Consider the following 24,357-nt stretch of genomic DNA (forward strand, 5'->3'; position numbering starts at 1 on the left):
TAAGGCTGCCCTGTGTATCTGCTTCTTCTTCTTCCCTGTACATTGCTCTTCTTTTTCCTCTTCTTATTTGTACAAAGTGTGTACTTCTCTTCCTTCCCATACAATTGTAAATAAATTACCTGTTCTTCCTGTTTTCCTCTTAATTCGACCGTCTTAGTGATTTCTCCATTGGGTAAGCGTGGCACGATTAAGAACCGCTCCAATCGGGTTAGTTCCCGTTAACGGCCCGAATCGCGGCTCGCTTTCGCTCAGCGTGTCCACTAACGCCGTGGTTCAGGTGGGGTTATTTCCTTGCTTCACGGCCGGTGTTAGTACTTAGGTAATAAGACTAATTCGGCTTACAACCCTATTTAACACCGACCAGAAGGAACGTGATAGCCCCGGATCACGTCGGCTCGTAAAAAGACAAGGGGATTAATCCCCCCCTTCATAAGGGGGAGGCCGACGTTTGAGATCCGCAACAATATATATATATATATATATATATATATATATATATATATATATATATATATATATATATATATATATATGCGTAGTGTGTTCAAAAAGTATCCGACCTTTATTTTTCGTGCGTAAAAAAAAAAAAGAAGCTAGGGAGGCGTTGATTGGTGCACGTATGTAGGCGATCCTAATGCACACGCGTGAATTTTTTCCACCTGCAGAAGCTGTCATTCGACGGCAGACCGCCGATGAGTGAGGACATGTAAGTGAGCGCCGTCGGATTTTCGTTTTTGACAAAATGACGGAAAAACTTGAACAACGCTACTGCATCAAATTTTGTGTAAAGCTTGGCAATTCCCAAGTGGAAATGATCCGCAAGATTCAACACCGTTCATTCCATTATGAAGGAGGATTTGGGCTTCAGGAGAATCTCAGCGAAGTTCGTACCAAAGCTGCTAACGATTGAGCAGAAGCAACTCCGTTTGGAGATCACACAGGACATGCTGGAGACTGTGAACAGCGATCCCAGCTTCCTCAACACAGTGATCACTGGCGATGAGTCCTGGGTCCTGGATATATATATATATATATATATATATATATATATATATATATATATATATATATATATATATATATATATATATATATATAATATAATATATATTATATATATATATATATATATATATATATATATATATATATATATATATATATATATATATATATATATTATATATATATATATATATATATATATATTATATATATATATATATATATATTATATATATTATATATATATATATATATATATATATATATATATATATATATATATATATATATATATATATATATATATATATATATATATATATATATATATATATGCTGATATAGTGACAAATAAAAAATGACCTTGGCATGTTTTGGACTATTGTGAGTACCTCATTCATGTGTCCTTTTGATGGCCATAACCATGATTTGTTCAGCATGTAAAAAATATTGATTACACTGCACTTTTTGTATTTATACTGTGTAGGTGTATGTTTGTGGTGTACATATGCAGTGTACTTGTCGGCTGTAGGTGCGAAGAAAAGCGTTTCATGCCCTCTCTACAGTCATGGCCTCTGACATGTCAAGCGGAGAGAGCTGGAGCTTTGTGCGCCTGGCACTGCATTCTGCTCTTTCAGACCCTGATTCTGAGCTGAGGGTATGAGTGTAGGTGCAGATAACGACCATTATTTAAATGTGAATTGTAAAAAAAAAAAAAAAAAAAAATTGGTAGAAACTTTTAAAATGTGACCTTGACCTTTCCTTGACCTAGTGTTTGACTTGGCTTGGCCAATGTTTTTCAGGAACAAGGTCTTCATCTACATGCACGAATATTCACAGGTGCATCTCCTATCATCTGCAAGGAGATCTACATTAGCCTTGGTGAGGCGAGACATGGCATAGCAGTTCTGTATGGCACAGAGTAGAGGCTTTATAGGCATTGCTACTCTACGGTAGCTGGGAGATAAGCCGAAGGGAGTGTTGAAAAGACACACTTTATTCGTTAGAGATCATACACCGTAGGCTTTATTCAGCAAGAACAGGACAACCTGTAACAACGGATTTATTAAAGACATTGTCGGTACAAAATAAAACACGGCAAAATAAAACTATGATTCCTACATTGGGACGTCCACACAGACAGATGTGAAAACAGACGAAGGATGTTGTAGAAATCAAAGATACAACAATGTCTCAGATCATGAGTTTAATCGAAATCAATCCCTAGCAATACCTGTGGAAGAAATCAACAAGTATAACATCAGTATTCAGCATGCATCTGAATCAATAATGGGTATAATATCCAATCACAAGCAAGCGCTGAGCAAAGCGATTCTATGTACCAATCTAGACATGCACACAATATATGTCACAGGAGTGGTCGCTGCGCTTAATGTCTAAGATCTTTATAACGAATGCGCAGCGGCGGAAAGTAGCATGCGAAAGTAGCATGCATGGCTTTGAAGACATTCTCCCCAGCGGTAAAACTACACTCCGTCCAAAGTTTAGAATCAAGCTTGCAAGCTATATAGAAGTGTGGTAAATACTTTAGAGAGCAGATGATTACGTAAAGCAGCGAGCCATGTTAATCCCAGCCGAAGCGATCGGGACGGCGGATTTCTCTCCCGATGCGCGTTTGATACACGTCAGGGGCTTCAACCGCATGTCTGAATTCACCCTCACCGGGATAACCGCCTATCTCGGGTGATGGCGGCGGAACCTCAATTTCGATCGGATCGGGCGCATGAGGAGGCGGGGTTGACGGCAAATTCCCCATCGGATTCCCCGGACTGAGCTCCGGCCAAGCGGCATCCCCGCACGAAGCAAGATGACGCACCGAAACAGTAGACTCGCGTCCGTCGGGCAACAGCACTCGAGCGTGGTCGGGATTGGCTTGGAGAATATGAACCTTGTCAACAAGCGGGTCATACTTACTCGGGCGAACCGTGCGTTTGAGAGAAGCCGGTCCGGGCTCGGCAAGCCAGCCAAGCAAAGGCTGAATGGCACCTGAACTGCGCGAGTAACGAAACAGACGATCGTGAGGAGTTTGATTTGTAGCGGTACACAATAAAGTCCGAATCGAGTTTAACGCCCCGTGTACCATCCAAGTCCATCGGTCTCGTCCTAGTCCGTGGGTCTTAAGGCCGAGAGTGATGGCTTTCCATATCATGCCATTAAATCTTTCCACCTGACTGTTCGCCTGGGGCCTGTACGGAGTGGTAGAACTAGAAACGATATTTCGCTGGAGCAAAAAGGTTCGCACATCTTGGGACAAAAACACAGCACCTCGATCGGTATGTACATAGCCCGGATTCCCGAACATGGAAAACAAAATCTGCAGGCACCGGATGACCGTCCCAGCGGTCATGTCATTGCACGGAAAAGCAAAAGGGAATCTGCTGAATTTGTCCACTATCGTGAGAAGGTAGCGAGAGCTACCCGAAGCAGGTAGACTACCCGAAGCAGGTAGACTCGAAGCCCTTTGTAGGGGCCTTTTGAAGTCCATAGACAGTTTCTCCCACGGCCTAGTAGCCTGAATCAGTGTACCCATCTGCGGCTTATAGAAACGTGGTTTTAATTCAGCGCAAACGGGACAAGTGCGACATAGACGACGAATGTCCTCAACAGAGTAGGGCAAATTGCGACAGCGCACATAATGAGCTAGACCAGTCACACCGGGATAGCACAACGTTTCATGAAGAACACGCAGATCCTCAAAGGAGGTGAGACTCGCGTACACCGCTGGTCATGATAGTGCATCCGCTACGAGGTTATCCCACCCACGGGCGATACTTGATGCGAAAGCAATAATCTGCTAATTCTATGCGCCACCGAGTGATTTTCTCGTTCTTAATGCACTGGGCATGGCGAGTATCATACATGAAAGCGACACTTTGCTGATCAGTGATGACCTCAAAACGCTTGCCAAGCAAGTACGGTCTCCAACGCCTAATAGACTCAACAATGGCGTACGCCTCTTTTTCGACCGACGAGTGACATCTCTCCGCGGGGGAGAGAGTCCTTGAAAAGAGGGCCACAGGTTGTCCTCCTTTAGAGAGCGTGGCAGCTATTGCGTGGTCCGACGCATCGCTTTCCAAAACAAAGGGAATGTTTTCATCTATAGACGACACAGTGGCGCCAACTATGTCCGACTTCAGGCCATGGAAGGCGACCTTGGCGGCGTGACACATGGGGAACACTTTACAATCCACAAGGGGACGAAGCTTTTCGGATAAATTTTGGACCCACTTTGAATAATGTGCAAACAGCCCGAGGTCACGCTTCAAAGAAGCACGATCATGTGGAGGGGCCATGTCGAGCAACAGTCGCAGCCGCTCTTTGTCTGGGGTGATGGTGCCCTGGGTCACGGTATACCCCAGGAGGTCTATTGTCCATGCCGAATAGCAACATTTAGCTTCGTTCAGCGTCAGACGGTACTCGCACGCAACCTTGAGGAAGCGCTGCAGATTAGCATCATGATGAGCTTGATCGTACCCACAAACCGTTAGGTTGTCCAAGTAAACAAAGACATCTGTTAAGTGTTCCTTAGCAATCATGTCATCTATGGCCCTCTGGAAACATGAGACCCCATTTGTCGCTCCAAAAGGCAAGTATGTGAACTGGTACAACCGCTGACCGGATTCAAAGCCAGTGTAAATGCAATCGGCGGCAGCAATCAGAATTTGATGATACGCACTACGAATATCTAACGTGCTGTACACCTGGTACTGTGCCACCTGTCGGACCAGGGAATCCAATCCCGGGAGCGGGTAGGCGTCCAATTCCGTAAACCGATTAATCGTCTGCGAGTAGTCAATTACCAAGCGTTTGCGATGATTTTCGGTCGGGACACAGGATCTGCAGCTCTCCGTTTGCAGCTCTTCCACCTCCCAACCACCAGCAAGGTCTCAGAACACTGCCGTTCATAACGAGGTCCAGAACGGGAAGAAAGGAGAGAAGCGTCGGCGCACAACCATTGGCTATGGCATTCAGAACGAGCAGGGAGCAAGAGAGAAAATGTCCGCCAGAGCGTTCTTTTATCACCCAGGCTCTGGCGTCATCCGTGCCTGCTTCACCAATCAGCGAGTGCCACCTCTTTGCCGTCCATCTCTGCTCCTATCAGCAAGTCCCACCTTACCCGGGCTTGTGCCAATCAACTCCTCCCCCCCACCCCCACCGCCCAATCACGGCTCTTCAGTGCGGCGCTCTCGTCCTTGCCCGTTCTGTGTCTCTTTCCAGTCGGGTTAATCAGCACTCGTGCTTCATCTGGGTTTCCGGTGGCTTTTTGATTGGTGAGCTTAATGGGGAGTCGATTGTGTGGCTTGGTTATGTGTCTATGGTGTGGTGCCAAAAAGGACATAGGAATAAAGTACAGAGGTAACGACATACAGGGGATAAATTACCCATAATCCCTGAGCTAATTAACATACCCCACTCCTCCGATGGGGACGAAGATACACTTAATCCAAACACACGGAGCTGACTTGTTTACATCAAGGTTTCTACACGACATTCGGAGCACCGACCTATACATTCTACCTGCACTGAGGTATCACTACCCCCTACAAACATAACAATACTTTCTGAAGGCGCACTGTTTAAATTGTAATGCACTCTTAAAGGTTTCTTCCCATGTTGATGAAATCATACCACCAATTGAAGTCCATGCTTGGTGTGAATATTTATCACCATTCTTCACTGATCTATTATTATGTTTGAAAACATTTTTTATTCTCACACATTTCCACCACACCCTCACCACAGCCATTGCCTTTAATTCCACTGTGGTTGGCCGGCCCATGTGTAATGCCACAGCTCAACCTGAATTACTTTTCCATTATTAATTATCATAAAACTCACCTCTTTTCGTTGATTTCAGGCAATTTCATGTGATGAAGCAGGATACTTGAACACGTGTGATAACGACCAGGATGCCAGAAGCTTCACTTCCATGATCATAGAACAAGATTGGGTTATTTAGACTTGAGTGAAACATTCAAGAAGATTGTGGTTTACACCTGTATAAAAATTGAACTCGGGGGTGCAACACGCCAATGTTGGGCCAAAGGACCTCGTTTCAATGTTTAAGGTCATACGGGATCATGTGAGCACTCGCACTCAGTATAGTCCCGCGTAGGCTGAGAACCCTTCATATATTAATTTCCATTCTGCATGTAGAAACTAAATATTCAAATGCAATTTGTTTGATTATATCAATGGAGCATTGGCCTCCGAACGTGCATGCAGTCGAAACTCGGGCCCTCTTCCTGCCGAGAGGACCACCCATCATATTGGCTTCAGGAAATTCCGCGTGATGACGCAGGATACTTACATATACGTATACCTACTAAGACGACAGAAGCCTCACTTCCATGAGTCCAGACTTTGGATTAAAATGCAGCAATATTTTGCTGTATTCTTTACCAATAGGTTTATTCATCGGAATCTTCCTTTATTACCCTGCGCTCGCGAAGCGAAAAGCAGGGTTAAGCATTCGGGTCCGTCCGTAAGTCATACGTACGTACGTGCGTGTCTGCATTTAAAAAATTCATTTTCTCGGCAACCGTTGGTCAGATTGACATGAAATTTTCACCATAGGAGGGACTCCTCCTGTGGAATATTTTAGTGAATATTATGACGTCACGTGGTACGGGTGCCATCTTGGAAAAACCAAAAAACTTTGCACCGCTATATCTCAAAAACCGCTGCACAGAAATAACTGAGACAGGTCTCATTGCAAAGAACTCTCCATGCGGAATAACATAGGTGAATGAGACGTCATATGTGCCGCCGTTATGACGTCATAATTCGACAATTAAAAAACTTTATCTGCTCAGGATGAAATTTCTTGAGCATCTTCTCGGTATAAATTGATGCAGAAATAAAATTATAATGACGTCGTAGGTCAAGTGGTTCAGAAGCCATATTGGTTTGAGTGAAAAACCACTAAAATCCAATTTTCTCCTAAACGACTGAACAGATCGAGGCCAAACTTTTCAGGCAGATGTTTTTTGTACCCATGACGAAGAAAAAAGTCAGCGAGAATGACGTCATGCGTCACATGGTTTCAGAGTTATGACGTTTTTAAGCATAAACTTTTAAAACCAAGCTCCTCCCTCATTTGTGATGCTATCGATGGGAAACTTCACAGATGTGTTCAGCATATCAGTCTACTAAAATCGCCTTTTGGAATTTGCGATAGGTCACGTGGTTTGGCAGATATAAATAATTAAACGAAAATATTTAAAAAAAATTATAACTCTTGAACCGCTTCATTGATGGATGTGAAACTTTATATTATAGTAGAGGTAATGAAGTGTAACATGTGTGCAAAATTTCAAGATGATTGGATCTACGGTCTGGAAGCTAGAAGTTGTTATTGTGTGAAGAAGAAGAGTGCTAGAGTGGGCATGGAATTAATTATCACACTGCAAATGAGCAGGCAAAGTACGGAGCGACCTCACGGGGTCATTTTGACCTCAAATAAAATTCTGATTTCAGATTTGTCAATCGCTGAGGTATATTAACACACGACCAAAACGGATTTGGCGAAATTCCGACGATTTTTGACGAAAATATAACATTTGTGTATGCATTTCAGTAGAGTAAAGTGTGTGCCATGTCAGCATTTTAAAAATTGAAACGTGGCTCATTGTAAATAACTCCATATGGGGAATAGGTGTTGTTAATGATGACATCATTGGTGCCATAATTACGACGTCATAATTCGACAGGAACAACGCTTAGTCTGATCAGTTTGAAATTTAATTGAGCATGATCTATGCAACAATTATTTGGAGAATATAAATTTATGATGTCATCGCTCACGTGGTCTGGCAGCCATATTGGATCAAAAAAAAAAACGTTCAAAAATAGAAGAGTTGGCTCACAACAAGTTGACTGCGCAGGGTAAGTATTCTATGAATACCATCTAGTTCCAAATGGATTCTCAATGAGAAGCACGAGTGTATTTAGTTTAAAAATAACAGGAGGTATGTGCACGGATTATGTATAATGTACATGAGCTATAATTTTGAAAATTGCATTAGCAAGACTTTTTTCCCGATTAATACATTTATAGCTGTGGTGCATTAATGTCCATTGCACGATGCTTACACAGTATAAATGGACAAATTTGTGACAAAGGAACAGGAATGATGTGAAGAGAGACGTAGAAGCTGTGTTGCACACATGCTGACTTTCACTTTGGAAAGCAATTGTCGAGCACTTCTGGGTTTTTCTTCCCTCATTTGCCCCTCACAGTCACACACACATTTGACCCTCACTGTTAAACTGGATGCATATTTTATCTCCTTCTGTCTTAACCTGCACCCCATCCTGCATTCTGTGTCATGTCCTTTTCCCCTTTGATTCAAACAGCCATGTTGGTTTACCCCTCAAAATCCAGGTTTTTTGTCAAAATAATCAGTGCTTTATACCTGCTCTGTAAGACTCATTTAGCTCTGCAATGCCATCCTCTTTCACAGTTAGGGTGATTCATCAATGTGTGTGCCGTCCCTCGGATGGACGTTAAACTGGGCGTCATGTCTGCCAGTATTTGTTGGTTGACATTAAAGATCCCACGATGTCCTTCGCGAAGAGTAGGTGAGATATCGCCGGCACCTTGAACAAATTAGAAATTCTTGCCCTGACTTCCTGAGTCCAGGAGTGGCGGTTAGTCCAGGATTCCAGCCTAGTAATTGCTTCGGCAGCAACAACGCTTTACATAGAGCATGGCACATGATGATGATGAATCCCATCCTCTTTGATACCTCACGGTTTTGGTTTTATTGTTGTTCTCATGATAACTCCTCATTGTGTGGAACCATTGTTCCCTGCTTAGCGCTGCAGCTCCATAACGAAGCCTGCTTATTGCCAAGGTTGAGTAGTCCAGGTGGAGAGCTGAATCTCACAAACCCACGTTTACAGTTCTACTTACGCAAGGTAGGGGTCATGCTTCTTGGGAATTCTGGGAATTTGTGCTCATAAGTTTGTTTTTCTCCGTAAATTACAGATCGGTGGGGTTTGGGAAGGAGACTCGAACATGGCACGGATCTGAAGAAGAGAAATGTTCATTAAACATGCAGTACAATATTTTCCAGTGCATATACAACTAGAACGGCACTCGGTAGAGAGCATATCTGTGCCAGGTTGAAGAGTTTATGTTTGGTATCCACTGATAGGCCGGATCTGGATTCGGACCTGAACCAAAATCCAATTGGCTTGTACTTGTCACCTTTTTCTTCTCCAAGTCCGTTCACAACTTTTTGAGATATCCTGTTTTTGTTTTTGTTTTTTTCTATACAAGATAGAGGCTCGTGAAAGAGCTAACATTAATCACACAAAAAGTCAAACCGACACGTATTAAAAACACAAAATAAGGGGAGCGGTAGACAAGATGGGGAGAGAGGGGGAAGGACACAAACGCAACATTTGAGAGCAGGCACATCGAGAGATCTGTGGGAGGGAGAGGGCTTGGGGGGAGGTGGGAGAGGTATAAAACACATTGACACTGCAAGGACTTCCAGGAAAGAAGTTGGAATTTAAAAAAAAGTGGTTCTGGGGTGAAATTAGCAAGGGTAAAAAAGATCAAGGTTTTGGATGGGGGAAGATAAGAGATGGTGGTGAACAGCTGCTTTAAAGACCTGGAGGAAGGAGTGGGATTGAAGGGAGTGGGGCAGTTTGTTCCAGAGGCGGGAGAAAAGAGGAGTGAAGGTGGGCAGAGAGTATTCATTTTGGCAATTTAACCATAAGAGGGTTGCTGGCAGGTCTTGTGCGTCCTGTAGGAATATTTGGGGGACAGAGCACAAAGAGAGCTGGGGGAGCAAGGCCGGAGAGGAGTCGATAGAAGACAGAAAGACCACCAACCTGCCTGCGGTGAGTGAGTGAATGAAAGGCCCTCGGAGTTAGCTTCCTCGCGGGAGATTCCAATGATAGACAGACGGGTGAAAACATAACCTCCACCCACCTTTGGTGGCGGAGGTAACAATACAGAGCATCACTCTTTCCTTCAAAACGTAAAGGAGAAGCAAGGAATAGTTATGTTATCTGTTGTTTGCCCTGTTTGTCATTATCGATATCACCAATCATTACACCTGTCCCTTTCCACTTCCACAATCACCACCCCAGATGCGACTTCTCAATGAGTTTCAGAAGCATTTACCATCGTTCTGGCTCCGAGCACCAGCAGTGTGAGAAACCGTACAACTGCTTTTGATTGCTCGTGCCCGAGAGCTTTTCTACCCGATTAGATAGACATTGAGCTGTTACTGGCTGTAATTGTTGTTCTTACGGCTCTTGTGGTGCTCCGCAGGCTGATGGAGGAGGTTATCGAGCACACCCTGGAACTACTGTGCGTATCCTCGGCTTCTAGTGATGTCGGAACCATTCAACCTCTGCTCTTTTTGGCTCTGCTGGACAGCCGGGCATTTTGGTTCCAGTTATGGACGGTCAGTATTCAGTGTCTCTTGTCGACCCACCCCCTCCCTTATACCTTTGGCAAGGTGTATTGTACCTTGCGCATGCGTGGAATCCACTGTATTACTTAATTAGCTGTGGATTACACAGCCGCCAGTGTTGTCCATCACTAGTCAAGGGTACAGAGGGCATCGGGGACTCCAAGCGACTCGGCATTTATTGTTGTTTTCTTAGCTGCGAAATTGCTGAGCGAAGACGCAAGTTTCTGCCAGGCTTGCACTTTGGGTTGCACAGCAGGGTACCCACGGGGACTAACGCGCCATCGCTGCTTTAATGAAACTGCCCCCGACGGCAACACACCTGCATGCAAGCATTATCCTTATAGCTTCGAAACAACTCGATATGCTCGGTGCAAACTTGCAAACAGCCTGGCCTGCATTCAAAGACCTGCAATTATAGACCGCATTCCTGTTTGTGGAGATGCGATGGCATATTGCGATGATTAGTTCATGGGAATGCGAGCAGGCCACTGTGAGTAATTGCATGATGGTTGAGACGATTCTCCAGGAAGTACAGAAGTTTCTTTGTCTCCAACGCTAGTTGATCCCTTTGGGATTGCATCTCGTGCCCATTTGCATTGTCTTTGTGCAGTGGCTTGTGATTGGAAAAATCTTTCACGACCCACGAGCAGAGTGTATAAAGAAAGAAGAAGAGATCGACTTGGTTGACATAGTTTAATGTTGATTGAAAGCTGTTTGTAACATCATCAGAGGACACAAAGGAGTTCTGTGTGAATCCCAACTGCACCTGTGTGCCCCTGCGTCTCGAGAGCAGCTTTCGGTGCCTCGTAGTTATCGGTGTTGCTTTTGGTTCGGAGAAAATAGCTCAAAAGGATGCTGCGTTTGGAATGGCGAGTTTGAGTTTGATATTTTGGATTGAGTTTGAGTGGTGAGAAAGGCGAGTTGTTGTTTTGAGGTGTGGTTTTGAGGTTTTGAGGTGTTAGTGAGCAGGTGAGCTGTGGCTTTTTTGTGACTGGTTATTTACATTCTATTTTCAGCATTCATTCCATAGCAGGCAAGTTCTTCTGGGATTCTTACGAACCAGATTTTCCTCCTTGGTAAGTAATTTGAACTGTCCCTGGCCGAAGCAGCTTTGTACCTATCGATTTCCATGTCCATGGGGTACCACTGGGGGGGGGGGGGGCTGAGATGGCACAACGGCCTAATTTTGATAAACACATGCCATGATGTCCATCGGTGGAAATGCTGTCCCATAAGTCCCTTTACCCATGAACCTTAATGATGACGTCATCGGTGACGTGGTTCGGCTGCCATCTTGGAAAAACCGAAAAACTTTGCACCTCTACATCTCCGAAAGCGCTGAATAGAAAAAATGGAGACATGGCTTATTGTAAATAACTCTCCATGGGGAATAAAATGTGTTCATGATGTCATAAATGCCTCCATTATGACGTCATAATTCGACAAGTACAAAACTTCATCCGATCAAGATGAAATTTATTGAGCATAATCTAGGAATAAATTAGTTTAGAAAAAAAACAATGAAGACGTAATTGGTCACGTGGTTCGGCCGCCATGTTTGTTTCAACACAAAAGCCTTAAAACCCACTGAAAATACATCCTGCGAGCGTTTGCAATCTGATTGCTCTTTCTTGTTCTTGCTAGAATACGGCGAGCAGAATAAAACGAATACCTTGACTTGTTCATTAATTTTTTTACACTTCTTTTCACACATGTTTCATGCATTGTGCCGGGTAACAATCAAGAGGAGGGTTCCTGTAAAATCTGGTTTGAAAGTCATCAAATAAGTTGCTCGGGGGTTTTCCAGTTTGATTACATTGTTGCGCACAAGTACTCGTCGCTAAACACTTTTCAAATGTAAACAGGGCTTTGGTCACTCATGTGTTGTATCGTCTTCAAATACCTTTTACACAATTTACCTTGAACAAAAAAACAACCTGTTAAGATTGAGGTAAAATGACTTATGGGACACACTATACACAAAGGATTGCGATGAGGACTGCGTGATTGGTTAAGAATGAGCTTTGTAATTGTTGATGGAATTGACCCTGGTGAAGGCCTCTAGTGCTATTTGATGTGAGTAAGTTCTGTGATTGCTCCTTAAAGTGGTTTGTGTACTGATCGGTAGGTTGGGAGCGCCGTTGGACACTGTTTAAACTACTACAAGGCCCTGCAGGCTGGCCATCGACGGAGAACCAGAGCTCGAGATATTCTCTCACTCCGAGACCAGCAGTTGGTGCTCTTCACCCACTCACTGTCTCTTCTGCAGAGCTTACTGTTGTACAAGCATGGCCGGGACATGTTTCCACTACCTGCTGTCGGCCGGGATGGTGCGTACAGAACGGGGCGTTTTCATGTGCATGAGAATGAATCGTTAAAATCTGGAGATTTGGGTTATCGTCCTGATGTATACACTATGTTCGATCATACGCTCCTACTTTCATCCAGCCAAAGGTTGCTGTTTTTATGTCTCTCCTCTGACAAGTAGGAGATGTCCTGTTTTTCCTTTGCTTCTTTCTTCCTATTTCTTGTCTGATAAATTAAATTGCAATCCATTCCTTCATTCTCTGAGCCAGTCCTCTTCAAAATTATCAAGGGGGTATACATTGGCCCAATATACTGAGACCCCCTTTTTATGTTTACGATTTAGCTATAGGGCCTACATTCTGATTTAATGGGGTCAAAGGTGAAAACTAAAAATCACACATTTGGCCTTGCCATTCCATTTTGTTTGAATGGACCTGTATGCTTTCGGGCAGCCTCTCTGAGGATGTGGACAAACATTCATTCATTACCTCCACCACCGAAGATTGACGGAGGGTTATGTTTTCACCCCTGTCTGTCTGTGAAAAGGATATCTCACAAAGTTGTGGACAGATTTGGACAAACCTGGTGGACAGGTTGGGTGTGTGACAAGGACGAATTGATATGGTGGAGGGAGGGATGTGCTCTAGCGAGTGCTGTTCTAGTTTGTTTATTTTATTTTCTATATTTTTATGACGTCACTTTTTTTCTCATTTATACCACCTGAGTTTAGAGCTATTTCCGGGATTATACGGGGGACTAAGGTCACATTTGGATGCAAATTGAAGGTTTCTGCCCTGTCACGCAATTATATTTCAATCCAGACAATAGTTGGCAGAAAAATACCTTGCACAGTGTTTTGAGAGTAAAGCAGGTGTCTATATGGGTGTCTTTATTATGAAGTATGATATATGCATGTCTTAATTTCCTAATTTGGCAAAGGTTTGTGTGATCACATATAGGTGGTGATCCACTTTGGGATGATCCCACATAGCTGCAACAATGTACTAGAACAGCACTCAGTAGAGCGCACACCTCCGCCAGGCTGAACAGTTTACATTTTGTATCGCACTGATGGGCTGGATCTGGATCTGGACTTGAACCAAAATCTAAATCCACCGAGTTTTGTCATAATTCGTCCACAACTCTTTGAGATATCGTTTTGGCCCTATCACTCAATGGTGAAGAATCACGAAATAATTATCTGATCCAGATTGAGATCTTCACCAAAATCAAATCAATTCATCCTTGTCAAACACCAAACCTGTCCATAAAATTTCGTCCGAATCAGTCCACAGCCTTTTGAGTTATCCTGCTCACAGACAAACAGACAGGGGTGGAAACATGAACTCCGTCCACCTTCAGTGGTGGAGGCAATAAGGGTGAGGTGTGTGTGTGTGTGTGTGTGTGTGTGTGTGTGTGTTTGTGTGTGTGTGTGTGTGTGTGTGTGTGTGTGTGTGTGTGTGTGTGTGTGTGTGTGTGTAGCCTTTTCTTTGATTTCTATACAATTTCACGCCTCTGTGCCAATCTCCACCAAATTTTACATATGTCCTGAGAATATACAGATTGAGTCAGTCCCATGGAGTCACACAAGTCCTTTGCTGATGTGTCATGGCTGATGAGAGAGGTATCAACCAACACGCAGCCAATTTTCATGGTAACAATTGAAATTGCCACATATGAGGAAGAGAGAGTTGGGATGAGTGGTTAAAAGTTGGTCCATGTTGTCTGAGCGAGATGTAGATGGAGTCGTCATTGCTTGGAGGACGGTACAACATACAGACAAACAAGAGGTGGGGGCAGAGGGGAAGTCGCAGCCAGAGGTACTCGTGGGGGTTTGGAGGTGTAAGATCAGTGCAATGGCAGTGAAAATGTCAGTTACTGATGTAAAGTGCAACCCTGCCGCCAGGCGGGGTTCAGGCCTGTCAAATCGGAGAAGACAATAGCCGGGAGGAGACACTTAGGAGTCAGGGACTTCCTGTGGGACGAAGGATTATTTTAAACAGATGGCCGGTTTATCAGCATTGAGAGATCAGCCTGGATTGAGAGATCTGTCAAGTTGGAGCGGAGACCTCGGATGTTTGAGGTCCACACAGGAATTGGTAGGGTGTAGGAGGGGGAAGGGAGGCTTTGTGGGGGCAGGGTGAGGAGAGGCTTTGAGGGGGCACTTTTGACTGTGACATGAAAGGTGGGACATGAAGTGGAGGGATCCTGATTCCAAATTCCCAAATTGGACAAACAGAGATGAAGATCAAGATGGGAGGTAAGAATTTTTGATGAAGGCACAGAGAAAGGTGGTGCTGCAGGTGCAGGAGGAGGGTTGGTGGACCAAGTGCTTCGCTGACAGGCATTTTTGGAAAATAATATTTGTGAAGAAGAAGAGGAATAGATCGTGGTGCAGAAGAACATGTGCAGTCCTCCTAACAGTGACATAAGGAAAGTGAAGCATTCAAATATGTTTTTAATGCATTTAAAGGAAGAAGTAAGAAGCGTTTATGTTCAATGAAGACTCAGTTTGGAGATATTGAGAAAAAGGGTGGGGGAAGAATGGAGAACAGGAAGTTCAGGCAGGCAGAAGGAAATTCTAACAGAATGAGATCCTTGTGGAATGGAAAAAGAAAGTTTTATTTTTAATTTTATTATATTCATTTTTAATTTGTTTTTATTTTCTGAAGTGAGGAGGAGAAATAGGACAAGGTTGAGGATTTAGAAGTTAAATATTTGGGAAGAAAGAGGCAAAATGAGGAATACGGAAACAAAAGGGACACAGATTTTCACATTTGCTGTCTGAGGAGTGGCTATAGTAGGCCGTGAACAACATGGAAACAAATTCCACAAACACAGCACAAGATACGATTTAACAAGGAAAATGGATGGGATACAACAGAGAAACACAATGAATCCAGTTTGGAAAACTTGTCTTTATTGAGATTGAAGCGGCAGCTGCAGATTCGACCAATATGTGAAAAGATTCTTGAACCGTAAGTCGATAGATGTGGGTAGGCTCTCCCTCCACCTGAGGTGCTGCAGGTTGGATGCACGTGGGCTATGCAGGCCAGGTCTTGTAGGCCAGAGGTGTGACAAGTTCATGGGGAGCAGTTGGGAAAGTTGTCCTCACCGCCGCAGACTCCAACTCGCACCAATTTTAGTGCCCCCACTGCAGGTGTCTCAGACTTGCAAGGACTCCCTGCACCTGAACTTTGATTGAACTCACCCCAGCTGAGCTCTCTTGGACTGCAGAAGACCCAACTGCAGGATAACCCATTTGTTTGGCCTTAATCAGCTGCCCCATGCCCATTTTGTAACCCCTGGCATGCAAATTGCATGGTGCCCAATCCATCGGACTGCGTGAACCACTGCTTGACCCCTCAGGTCTGCTGGTTCCTTGACATCACACCTCAGGTCTCTCCTTCCTTGCTGGCCATTATACTGAGGCGCAGAGTTAATTAAATACAGGGGGAAAGAAAGGAAGTGAGAGAACATTTATTTCAGGAAAAGGCAGAGGGATGGTCGGGACAATGAGGAATTGTTTCAAGACAATCGTTCCTTACAATGCTAATTGGGGTAATTATGAGACTACTATTCTAATTAGGAGATAGGAGATATCTGTCTAATTAATTAATCCCATTATCCCATGAGGGGATTCTTTTCACAATATGTATTTTCCCCTACCTGTGTTTATTACCTCCTCCACCAAAGGTGGATGGAGGTTATGGTTTCACCCCTATGTGTCTGTCTGTTTGTCTGTCTGTCTGTCTGTCTGTGAAAAAGATATCTCAAAAAGTTATGTCCGGATTTGTACGAAACTTGGTGGAGAGGTGTGTTTGACAAGGATTAATCGATTCAATTTTGGTGAAGATCTGAATATGGATTCGGATATGAGAATTATTTAATTTTTAAGTGATTCTTCACCATTGAGGGATCGGGTGAAAAGCGATACATAACATGATATTTTAAAACGTTATGGACGAGTTATGACTGAACTAGGTGGATGAGGTGGTTTGGTGACAAGAACAAGCCGATTAGATTTTGGTTCAGGTCCGAATCCAGATCCGGCCTATCAGTGGGATACAAAACATAAACTGTTCAGCCTGTCTGAGGTATGCACTCTACCGAGGCCGGTCTAGTTCATCATACCTTTATATCTCTCACGCAGTGCCCATGTCGATGTCGGATATTGTGACGCTGTGGGTACGGATCCTGATCACTGCTAGCGGATCACGGGAAACGAAGATGCTTGGTAAGGCAATGCATTGACATCACGTCACTGGAGGAGTATCATTCTACACATCTTTAGATAACCGTAAGGATGAGGACGATGACGATATGATGATTATAACCACTCATTTTTGCATCGTGATGATGCATATGGATGCTGAAGCAGTTTCTAAGCTATTGGGCACAATCCTGGACGGGTCGCAACTCCATCGCAGGATACCCGAATGGCTCATACATCCCAGTAAGCTGGTACTCATTTTGCCGACCTCGGAAGGATGACAGGCAGAGTCAACCCACCTGGTGTTAATTCAACAGCATGACGGGGGCTAGGACCCTAAGATCTCAAGCCAGCCACCTTAACCGTCAAGCCAACATCAGGCTTCGACCACTCCCTTTTAGCCGCGTCACAGACGCTGCTAATAGAGTGCCCTCTGCTGTTGTTGTTGTTAGCCGCGTCGCAGACGCTGCTCATAGAGTGCCCTCTGCTGTTGTTGTTGTTGTTGTTGTTCTTGTTCTTGCAGAGAAGACAAAACCTCAAAGCTCCACCCATTCTGGGAACCATAGCTCCACCCATTCTGGGAGAGCCTTCATATAAACAAATATCCACCATTTTATTAACTCGCATAGCTTTGAGGCCTGTTTTGTAGGCCCGTGGTGTCTTCCTCTCTCACACAGTTTTATTTCAAATCAAATTCGATATATCATTTCATTTTTCACAGTCGCTAACATAGTTTTAGACTCGGTTGAAAAAAAACGGGAAGAAAATCCGATGAAAGTTGCCCTTTATAGAACGAAATGAATTCTCAAAGGCCTGTAACTTCAAGTCCATTGAGATTTTTTTTTTTTTAATCGCGGCATGGTCACTCATACACCGCCCGAAATAAGAGACGGGAAAATGCCGAGATATATATATTTTGTTTAAATCGCGGCATTGTCAGTCATACACCGCCCGAAATAACAGACGGGAAAATGCCGAGATATATTAAAAATTCGTCCATTTGATGACAATCGTCACGATGAAATATTTAATTTATACGTCGTCACAATAATGTGGAGAGAGGAGCATAGCTTCGTTCACATGTCGCCACACACGGGAAATTGCCGAGATATATATTTTTTAATTCGCGGCATGGTCAGTCATACACCGCCTGAAATAACAGACGGGGAAATGCCGAGATATATTAAAAATTCGTCGCCACACACGGGAAATTGCCGAGATATATTTTCACTTTGCACAAAAATAACATCAAGTAATCGAATCAATAGGAATGTCCTGTGCCTATAACATCGACGTTATAGGCACAGCTGCATCTAGGCATTGTGTAACATCGACGCGGCTTTTGTTTTAATTAAAACTTTTTGTACTTGTTGCATCTTCAGACGCAATATTATCTTTTATTTTGTTTTCTACTTTCTTTTTGGAAAATAAAATGCTTAATTCTTCTAATGTAATTTTAGTTCTTTCCTTCACTTGATTGCGCATGTTCTATGCTTTTCTCTTACATCCTCCTTCCACTGTCCTCATCATTGTTGTTGTTGTTGTTGTTGTTGTTGTTTTTGTTTTCTATTCGATGTAGGGACCCAAGAATTTCTGTTTGATGTGCTGCGGACCCTCTGCGAGCGGCGTACGAATGGTGGAGCAAGTCTGCTTCCTGCAGCCACATTGCCTATACTGCTGTCCCCACTGCTAATGGCACTGCGCCACCCCGTGGTGAGGACATGCAGTCATGACCTTTGCGTTAAAACATCATGGCAAGAGCAGTTCTTCCATTGACCCTGATCTTTCATCACATGGAACGGAAGCGACTCGGTCTCCAATCAGGCCTGTCCTTTGTGCCTTAACATCTGCGGAGGAGGCAGCTCATCTGTGGCCAAAGGATAAAGCTTTCAAAAACAAACGTACATGGGTTTGATCCGCTTAATACTCGGGCCTCTCACAGCCATGCGTGCTACTTTATTTCCACTGCGCATTTTTATATTGCTGTGCGTATTCCTCTTATGGAATTCGTACACTTGGTTTTATATTTCTATCTGGGTTTCTCCCGGACATTCCTCTGTACAGATGATATTCAGTATTCTGTGATAATAGTTACAATAGTTATATAATATACTAGTTTGTGGTGCCTTCAGTTTTGAATGTGGATCTTCCCAACTATAACCTTTTTTTGGCAAACTTCATCCACCTCTACATTTTCCGTTTTTTGTGACCCATCTTCAAGTTATTGTATTGAATTCCCACCAAACCTGCTATGTTTTGGGGGATGCAAAACAGGCCCAATGGCCCAGACGGTCTCTTTTTCCTATATCACAGCTAGTTGTACACCAGCTGATTCTGCCACCACATCGGAGCAGGCACCTGCTCTTTTTGAAAGTGATAAATGATAACCAGGATTCAAAAAGAGCATGCTCCATGGAGATCAATCCAAGTGGATTTATTCGCTATGTAATCACCTGCATTCCTTTGTCCCTTCTCTTTTTTTCTGTTGGTGGAACTGCCTTCCCTTGTCCAATCATATTCCTCCCGCTACTGCTTCACTGTTGTAGCTCAACTCGTGTCATCTCCTACTTCCATTTGTTATCTTTTTGTTCCCGTTAACCTCCTGCCATATAACCACATTTCTTACAGGTGATGTTCGTCTGTTGACTGTCCGATTCTGCGGTCGCTCCGTTTTTGTTTTTTTTTGTTTTTTTTTGTGTGTACTGATTCGAGGCTCGTGAAAGAGCTGACATTTACTTCACAAACAAATCAACCAGACAAACAAAATATATAAAAAGAGGGAGCGGAAGACAAGAGAATGGGAAGCACACAAACACTTGAGAGCACACAACATTTAAGAGCAGGGAGATGTGTGGCAGATGTGTGGGAGGGAGAGGGCATGGGGGGAGGAGGCGTGGGAAGGGGGGGGGGTGGGAGAAGTATAAAACACAAGGACACCAAGGACTTCCAGGACAGAAGTTGGTATTTCAAAAAGTGGAATTGGGGTGAAATTATCGGGGATAGAAAAGATCAAGGTTTTGGATGGGGGAAGATAAGAGATGGTGGTGAACAGCTGTTTTAAAGACCTGGAGGGTGGAGTGGGATTGAAGAGAGTGAGGGAGTTTGTTCCAGAGGCGAGAGAAAAGAGGAATGAAGGAGTGAAGGTGAGCAGAGAGTCTTGATTTTGGCAGTTTAACCATAAGAGGGTTGCAGGCAGATCTTGTGCGACCTGTAGGAATATTTGCGGGACAGAGCCCAGAGAGAGCTGGGGGGGCAAGGCCAGAAAGGAGTCGGTAGAAGACGGAAAGACCACCAACCTGTCTGCGGTGAGTGAGTGAGAGGCCCTTGGAGTTAGCGTCATCGCAGGAGATTCCAATGATTCTGAATGCTTTGCTTTCAACAGCGTGAAGACGAGCTAGGTGTGAGGCAGGAGCACCAGCCCAGAGGGGAGAGCAGTATTCCATTGAGCTGCGGATGAAAGCCTTGTACGTGGTGAGGAGCTCAGGTGTGCCAAGGAAGGACTTCGCATGACGGAGGATGCCCAGTCGGCGACTGGCTTTGGAGGCCAGATTTGAAATGTGGTTTTCCCAGGAAAGATCATGGCAGATAGTGAGACCCAAAAGTTTGAGTGACGGAACTTCTTGGAGAGGATGATTCAGAAAGTAGATGTGAGGGTTGTCCAGTCGGTCTTTTCGGAGAGACATCGTAAGAGTGTGAGATTTGTCAGGATTGAAAGACATGTTCCACTTGTTTGCCCAGTCTGTGATTTTGTCCAGGTCTGCAGAGAGTGAGGAGGCTGCAGACTGCCGATCTGAGGGATGAAGAATGGAGCAACAGAGAGTAGAGTCATCAGCAAAGAGATAGAGAGGATTTTCAAGAGAGTCGGAGAGATCATTGATAAAAACCACCTTTAGAGGCCATTTTTCCCCGCAAGCGTGGGTTGGCCTTTTTCGGGAACTGTGGTTGTTGTTGTTTTTCGGTCCCCTTTTTGAAGCAATGTTTTACGGCCGGATGCCCTTCCTGACGCCAACCCTTTTTGCCGCCTTTAACGACAAACAGGGAATTACCAGTGAACTGGTACTCAATTTGCCGACCTCGGAAGGATGACAGGCTGAGTCAACCCCCCTGGCGTTAATTCAGCGATTGACCGGGATTCGAACCCAGGATCCTAGTATCCAAGGCCGGCACCCTAGCCGCTAGCCCAACACCAGGGTTAGATGAAGATCATTGATGAAGACCAGAAAAAGCACAGGGCCCAGAACACTGCCTTGGGGAACTCCAGCCTGAACAGGAAGAGGAGATGAGAGACACCCATTCAGGGCCACACGTTGACTACGACTAGAGAGGAAGTCCGCCAGCCATGCGTGGAGATTTCCATGGATACCAACAGAGGAGAGTTTGGTGAGCAGAGCGGGGTGCCAGACCGTATCGAAGGCACGTGATATGTCAAGGGAGACAGCTCTAATTTCCTGTTTGGCATTGAGGACCTCCATCCATTGCTGAGAAAGCAGTAGCAGCATGTCCAGAGTAGAGTGACCAGGTCTGAAACCAAATTGATGATCAGAGATCAAGCCATTGGAGAAGAGGAAAGATTTCATATCTGAAGCAATGATGGATTCCATGACTTTACTGATAATTGAGAGAAGGCTGATTGGTCTGTAGTTGCTGGGATCTGTTTTTGCACCTTTTTTGTGCAAAGCGGTGATGTTTGCAGATTTCCAAGCAGATGGCAGATGACCATGAGCAAAAGAGAGTGTGAAGAGAACAGAGAGAGGGAGGGAAAGAGTGGAAGAACAAGATTTTATGACCCGTGGGCTGATGCCGTCAGGTCCAGTTGCAGAATCAGAGTCGAGGGTTGACAGAAACTTTTCCACCTTGTCAGGAGGAAAGGACACAGAGTCCAGGAGCAGCTGGGTACGACTGGGTACGGTGGGTACAGAGAGGGATGGGTTTGGGACACAAGATTTAAAGGCAAACACAGAGTTGAGGCATTCAGCTTTTTCACGCGCGGAGTCAGCCGTGTGGCCGTTTGAGGTGAGGGAGGGGATGGAGGGGGAACAAACGCCAGAAACAGATTTGACCAGACGCCACCAGGATTTGGAAGAGGGAGACAGATAAGAGAGTTCTGTCCTGAGAACGGAGAGATATTGTTTCCTGGCTCTCCTGAGGGTGGACACACACTTGTTTCGGGCTTTGTGAAAGGAAATGAGATTTCCTTCCGTTGGATTTGCTTTCCAGGAGACGAAAGCAAGTTGTTTCTGGGCAATAGCCTCACCACAAGATTCCGTGTACCATGGACGGGAGGAAGGGTATGACAACTGAAGACGAGATGGGATAAATCTGTGCATGAGAGAGAGCAGTTTACTTTGGAAGAATTCCCAGGATGAATTGATGTCAGAGGCGGTAGAGATGGGAGACCAGTCCAGATGATTGATGACTGCTTGAAGACCATGCCAGTTGGCCTGAGTGAAATGCCAGACTCGTCGACGCTGAGGAGGCTCTTCGAGAATGGTCAGAGAGATGTCCACTTTAACAAGCACATGATCAGATGAGCCGATTGGAGCAGAAGAAGAGCAGCAGACATTTTCAGGGAAGTTAGTCATAACCAAGTCCAGAAGAGAAGATGCTCCGTTGATTGAGATCCGGATCGGGAAATTGACAGATTGTGTCAGTCCCAGTGAGTCACAGAAGTCCTTTGCTGAAGAGCCATGGCTGGTGAGAGAGGTACCCACACCCAGCCAACTGGCATGGTGACAATTGAAATCACCACATATGAGGAAGAGAGAGTTGGGATGGGTAGATAGAAGTTGGTCCATGTTATCAGACCGAGATGTAGATGGAGTCATCACTGTTTGGTGGACGGTACAACACACATATGAACAAAAGGTGGGAGCGAAGGGGAAGCCGTAGCCAAAGGTATTCTTGGGGGTGAGGTGGAGAGAGGGCAGTGCAGGGCAAGTGAGGAAGAGAGTTTTTTATAAAGATAGCAACCCCCCCCCCCCCCCCCCTTCCAGGACGAGGCTCAGGTCTATCATACCGGAGGAGGGAGTAACCTGGGAGAGATACCAAGGAATCAGAGACATCATGAAGGAGGAAAGTTTCTGTTAAGCAGATCACATCTGGTTTGTCAGAGGCAACCTGTATGGAGAGATCAGTCAAGTTTGAGCGAAGGCCCCAGATGTTTGAGGTCGATACTGTTAAAGAAGAGGCAGGGGGAGCATCGGATACAGAACAGGGGGGGGGGGGAGCGGTAGGGTATGATGTGGAAGAGGAGGAAGAGGTAGGGAGAGCTGTTGAAGGTGTGTCAGAGATTTCAGAACAGCTTGGAGAAAGGGAAGAATGGGGCAGACAAAAGGTTTGATGGTGATTGGGTGAGGCGCAGTGAGGTGTTGTTTGAGGAGGGGGAAGAGTGAGGCAGAAGGTTGAGGGAGATGAAGGTGAGAGTTGGAAGGGGGAAGAAGCGGGGAGGACGCTTTGAGGAGGAGGGGTGAGAGGGGAGTCTAGGAGGGGAGGAGTGAGGGAGGGTCTCAGAGGGGAGGGGTGTGGGGGGAGTTTAGGAGGGAAGGGGCAAGGGGGGAGATCTGAAAGGGATGGGTGATGGGGAAGATTTGGAGGGGAGGGGCAAGGGGGAAGGTTTTAAAGGGATGGGTGATGGGGAAGATTTGGAGGGGAGGGGTGAGATTGGATTTTGAAAAATGTACGATTAATGGGAAACTGAAGGAGCCGTGCTCCCACGTCGATCGGAAGAATGGACGCGACAAAAAGCTGGAATTCGTCCGAGTTGCTTTATTCAAACAAAACAGCTCAGGTACTCTCCAAAGCCCGTTTATCGGGCAGCAATATATATACACACATTATTCCGGAGCGTTTGCCCGGGAACGGCGAGAGGGGGCGTGGCCGGGCGTCCTGGCCACGGCCTGGCAATTCGAGGGCTGGCAAGCCCGGGCGTCCCGGACGCGGCCTGGCAAGTCGAGAGCGGGCGTGGCCGGGCATGCCCGGGCGTCCTGGCCGAGGCCTGGCAAGTTGAGCGTGGGCCTGCCCGGGCGTCCTGGACGAGCCTGGCATGGTGATCGCTCTGCGTCCTTGGTAGGTGCAAGGCGATTGTGAAAACCCAGCTGTAGCCGCTACAAAACGAACATTTCTTGCAAAATGAGTTTCTTGCGACCTTCGAGTCAAAAATACGTTTGAGGACGCTGAAGGATGGGTGGAGTTCTGGAGAGTTTAGGGAATGAATGAAAGAGGCACTGTAGCTGTAAGAGATGGAATTTTTTTTTGGAATGAATAGATTTGGTGAGCAAGTGGAAAGCATCCTTTTATAGAACAAGAAGAAAAAGGTGTTATAGAATATGACAGAATACCATTCTTCAGGGGACAGATGAAACATTTTTTAATGAC

The 24,357-nt window shown here is 45.0% G+C and overlaps 1 protein-coding gene across 2 annotated transcripts in view; it reads left to right on the forward strand.

The window, feature by feature from the left end:
* TBC1D32 (TBC1 domain family member 32) overlaps window positions 1-24,357 on the forward strand; it is a 192,385-nt gene that overhangs the window by 61,810 nt on the left and 106,218 nt on the right. For both annotated transcript variants that reach the window (XR_013622840.1, XM_068110762.2), the window contains exons 7-15: window positions 1,538-1,663; window positions 1,809-1,887; window positions 8,849-8,949; window positions 10,135-10,196; window positions 10,319-10,454; window positions 11,480-11,539; window positions 12,592-12,793; window positions 16,924-17,007; window positions 18,563-18,696. Coding sequence is in view for 1 of the 2 variants with exons in the window: in XM_068110762.2 (XP_067966863.2) it covers window positions 1,538-1,663; window positions 1,809-1,887; window positions 8,849-8,949; window positions 10,135-10,196; window positions 10,319-10,454; window positions 11,480-11,539; window positions 12,592-12,793; window positions 16,924-17,007; window positions 18,563-18,696 (984 nt within the window). In the remaining variant the exon portion in view is untranslated. The remainder of the gene's footprint in view (window positions 1-1,537; window positions 1,664-1,808; window positions 1,888-8,848; window positions 8,950-10,134; window positions 10,197-10,318; window positions 10,455-11,479; window positions 11,540-12,591; window positions 12,794-16,923; window positions 17,008-18,562; window positions 18,697-24,357) is intronic.

Source organism: Myxine glutinosa, chromosome 3 (genome assembly GCF_964187855.1).
Source record: "Myxine glutinosa chromosome 3, kmMyxGlut1.1, whole genome shotgun sequence".
Classification (NCBI taxonomy): Eukaryota; Metazoa; Chordata; class Myxini; order Myxiniformes; family Myxinidae; genus Myxine; species Myxine glutinosa.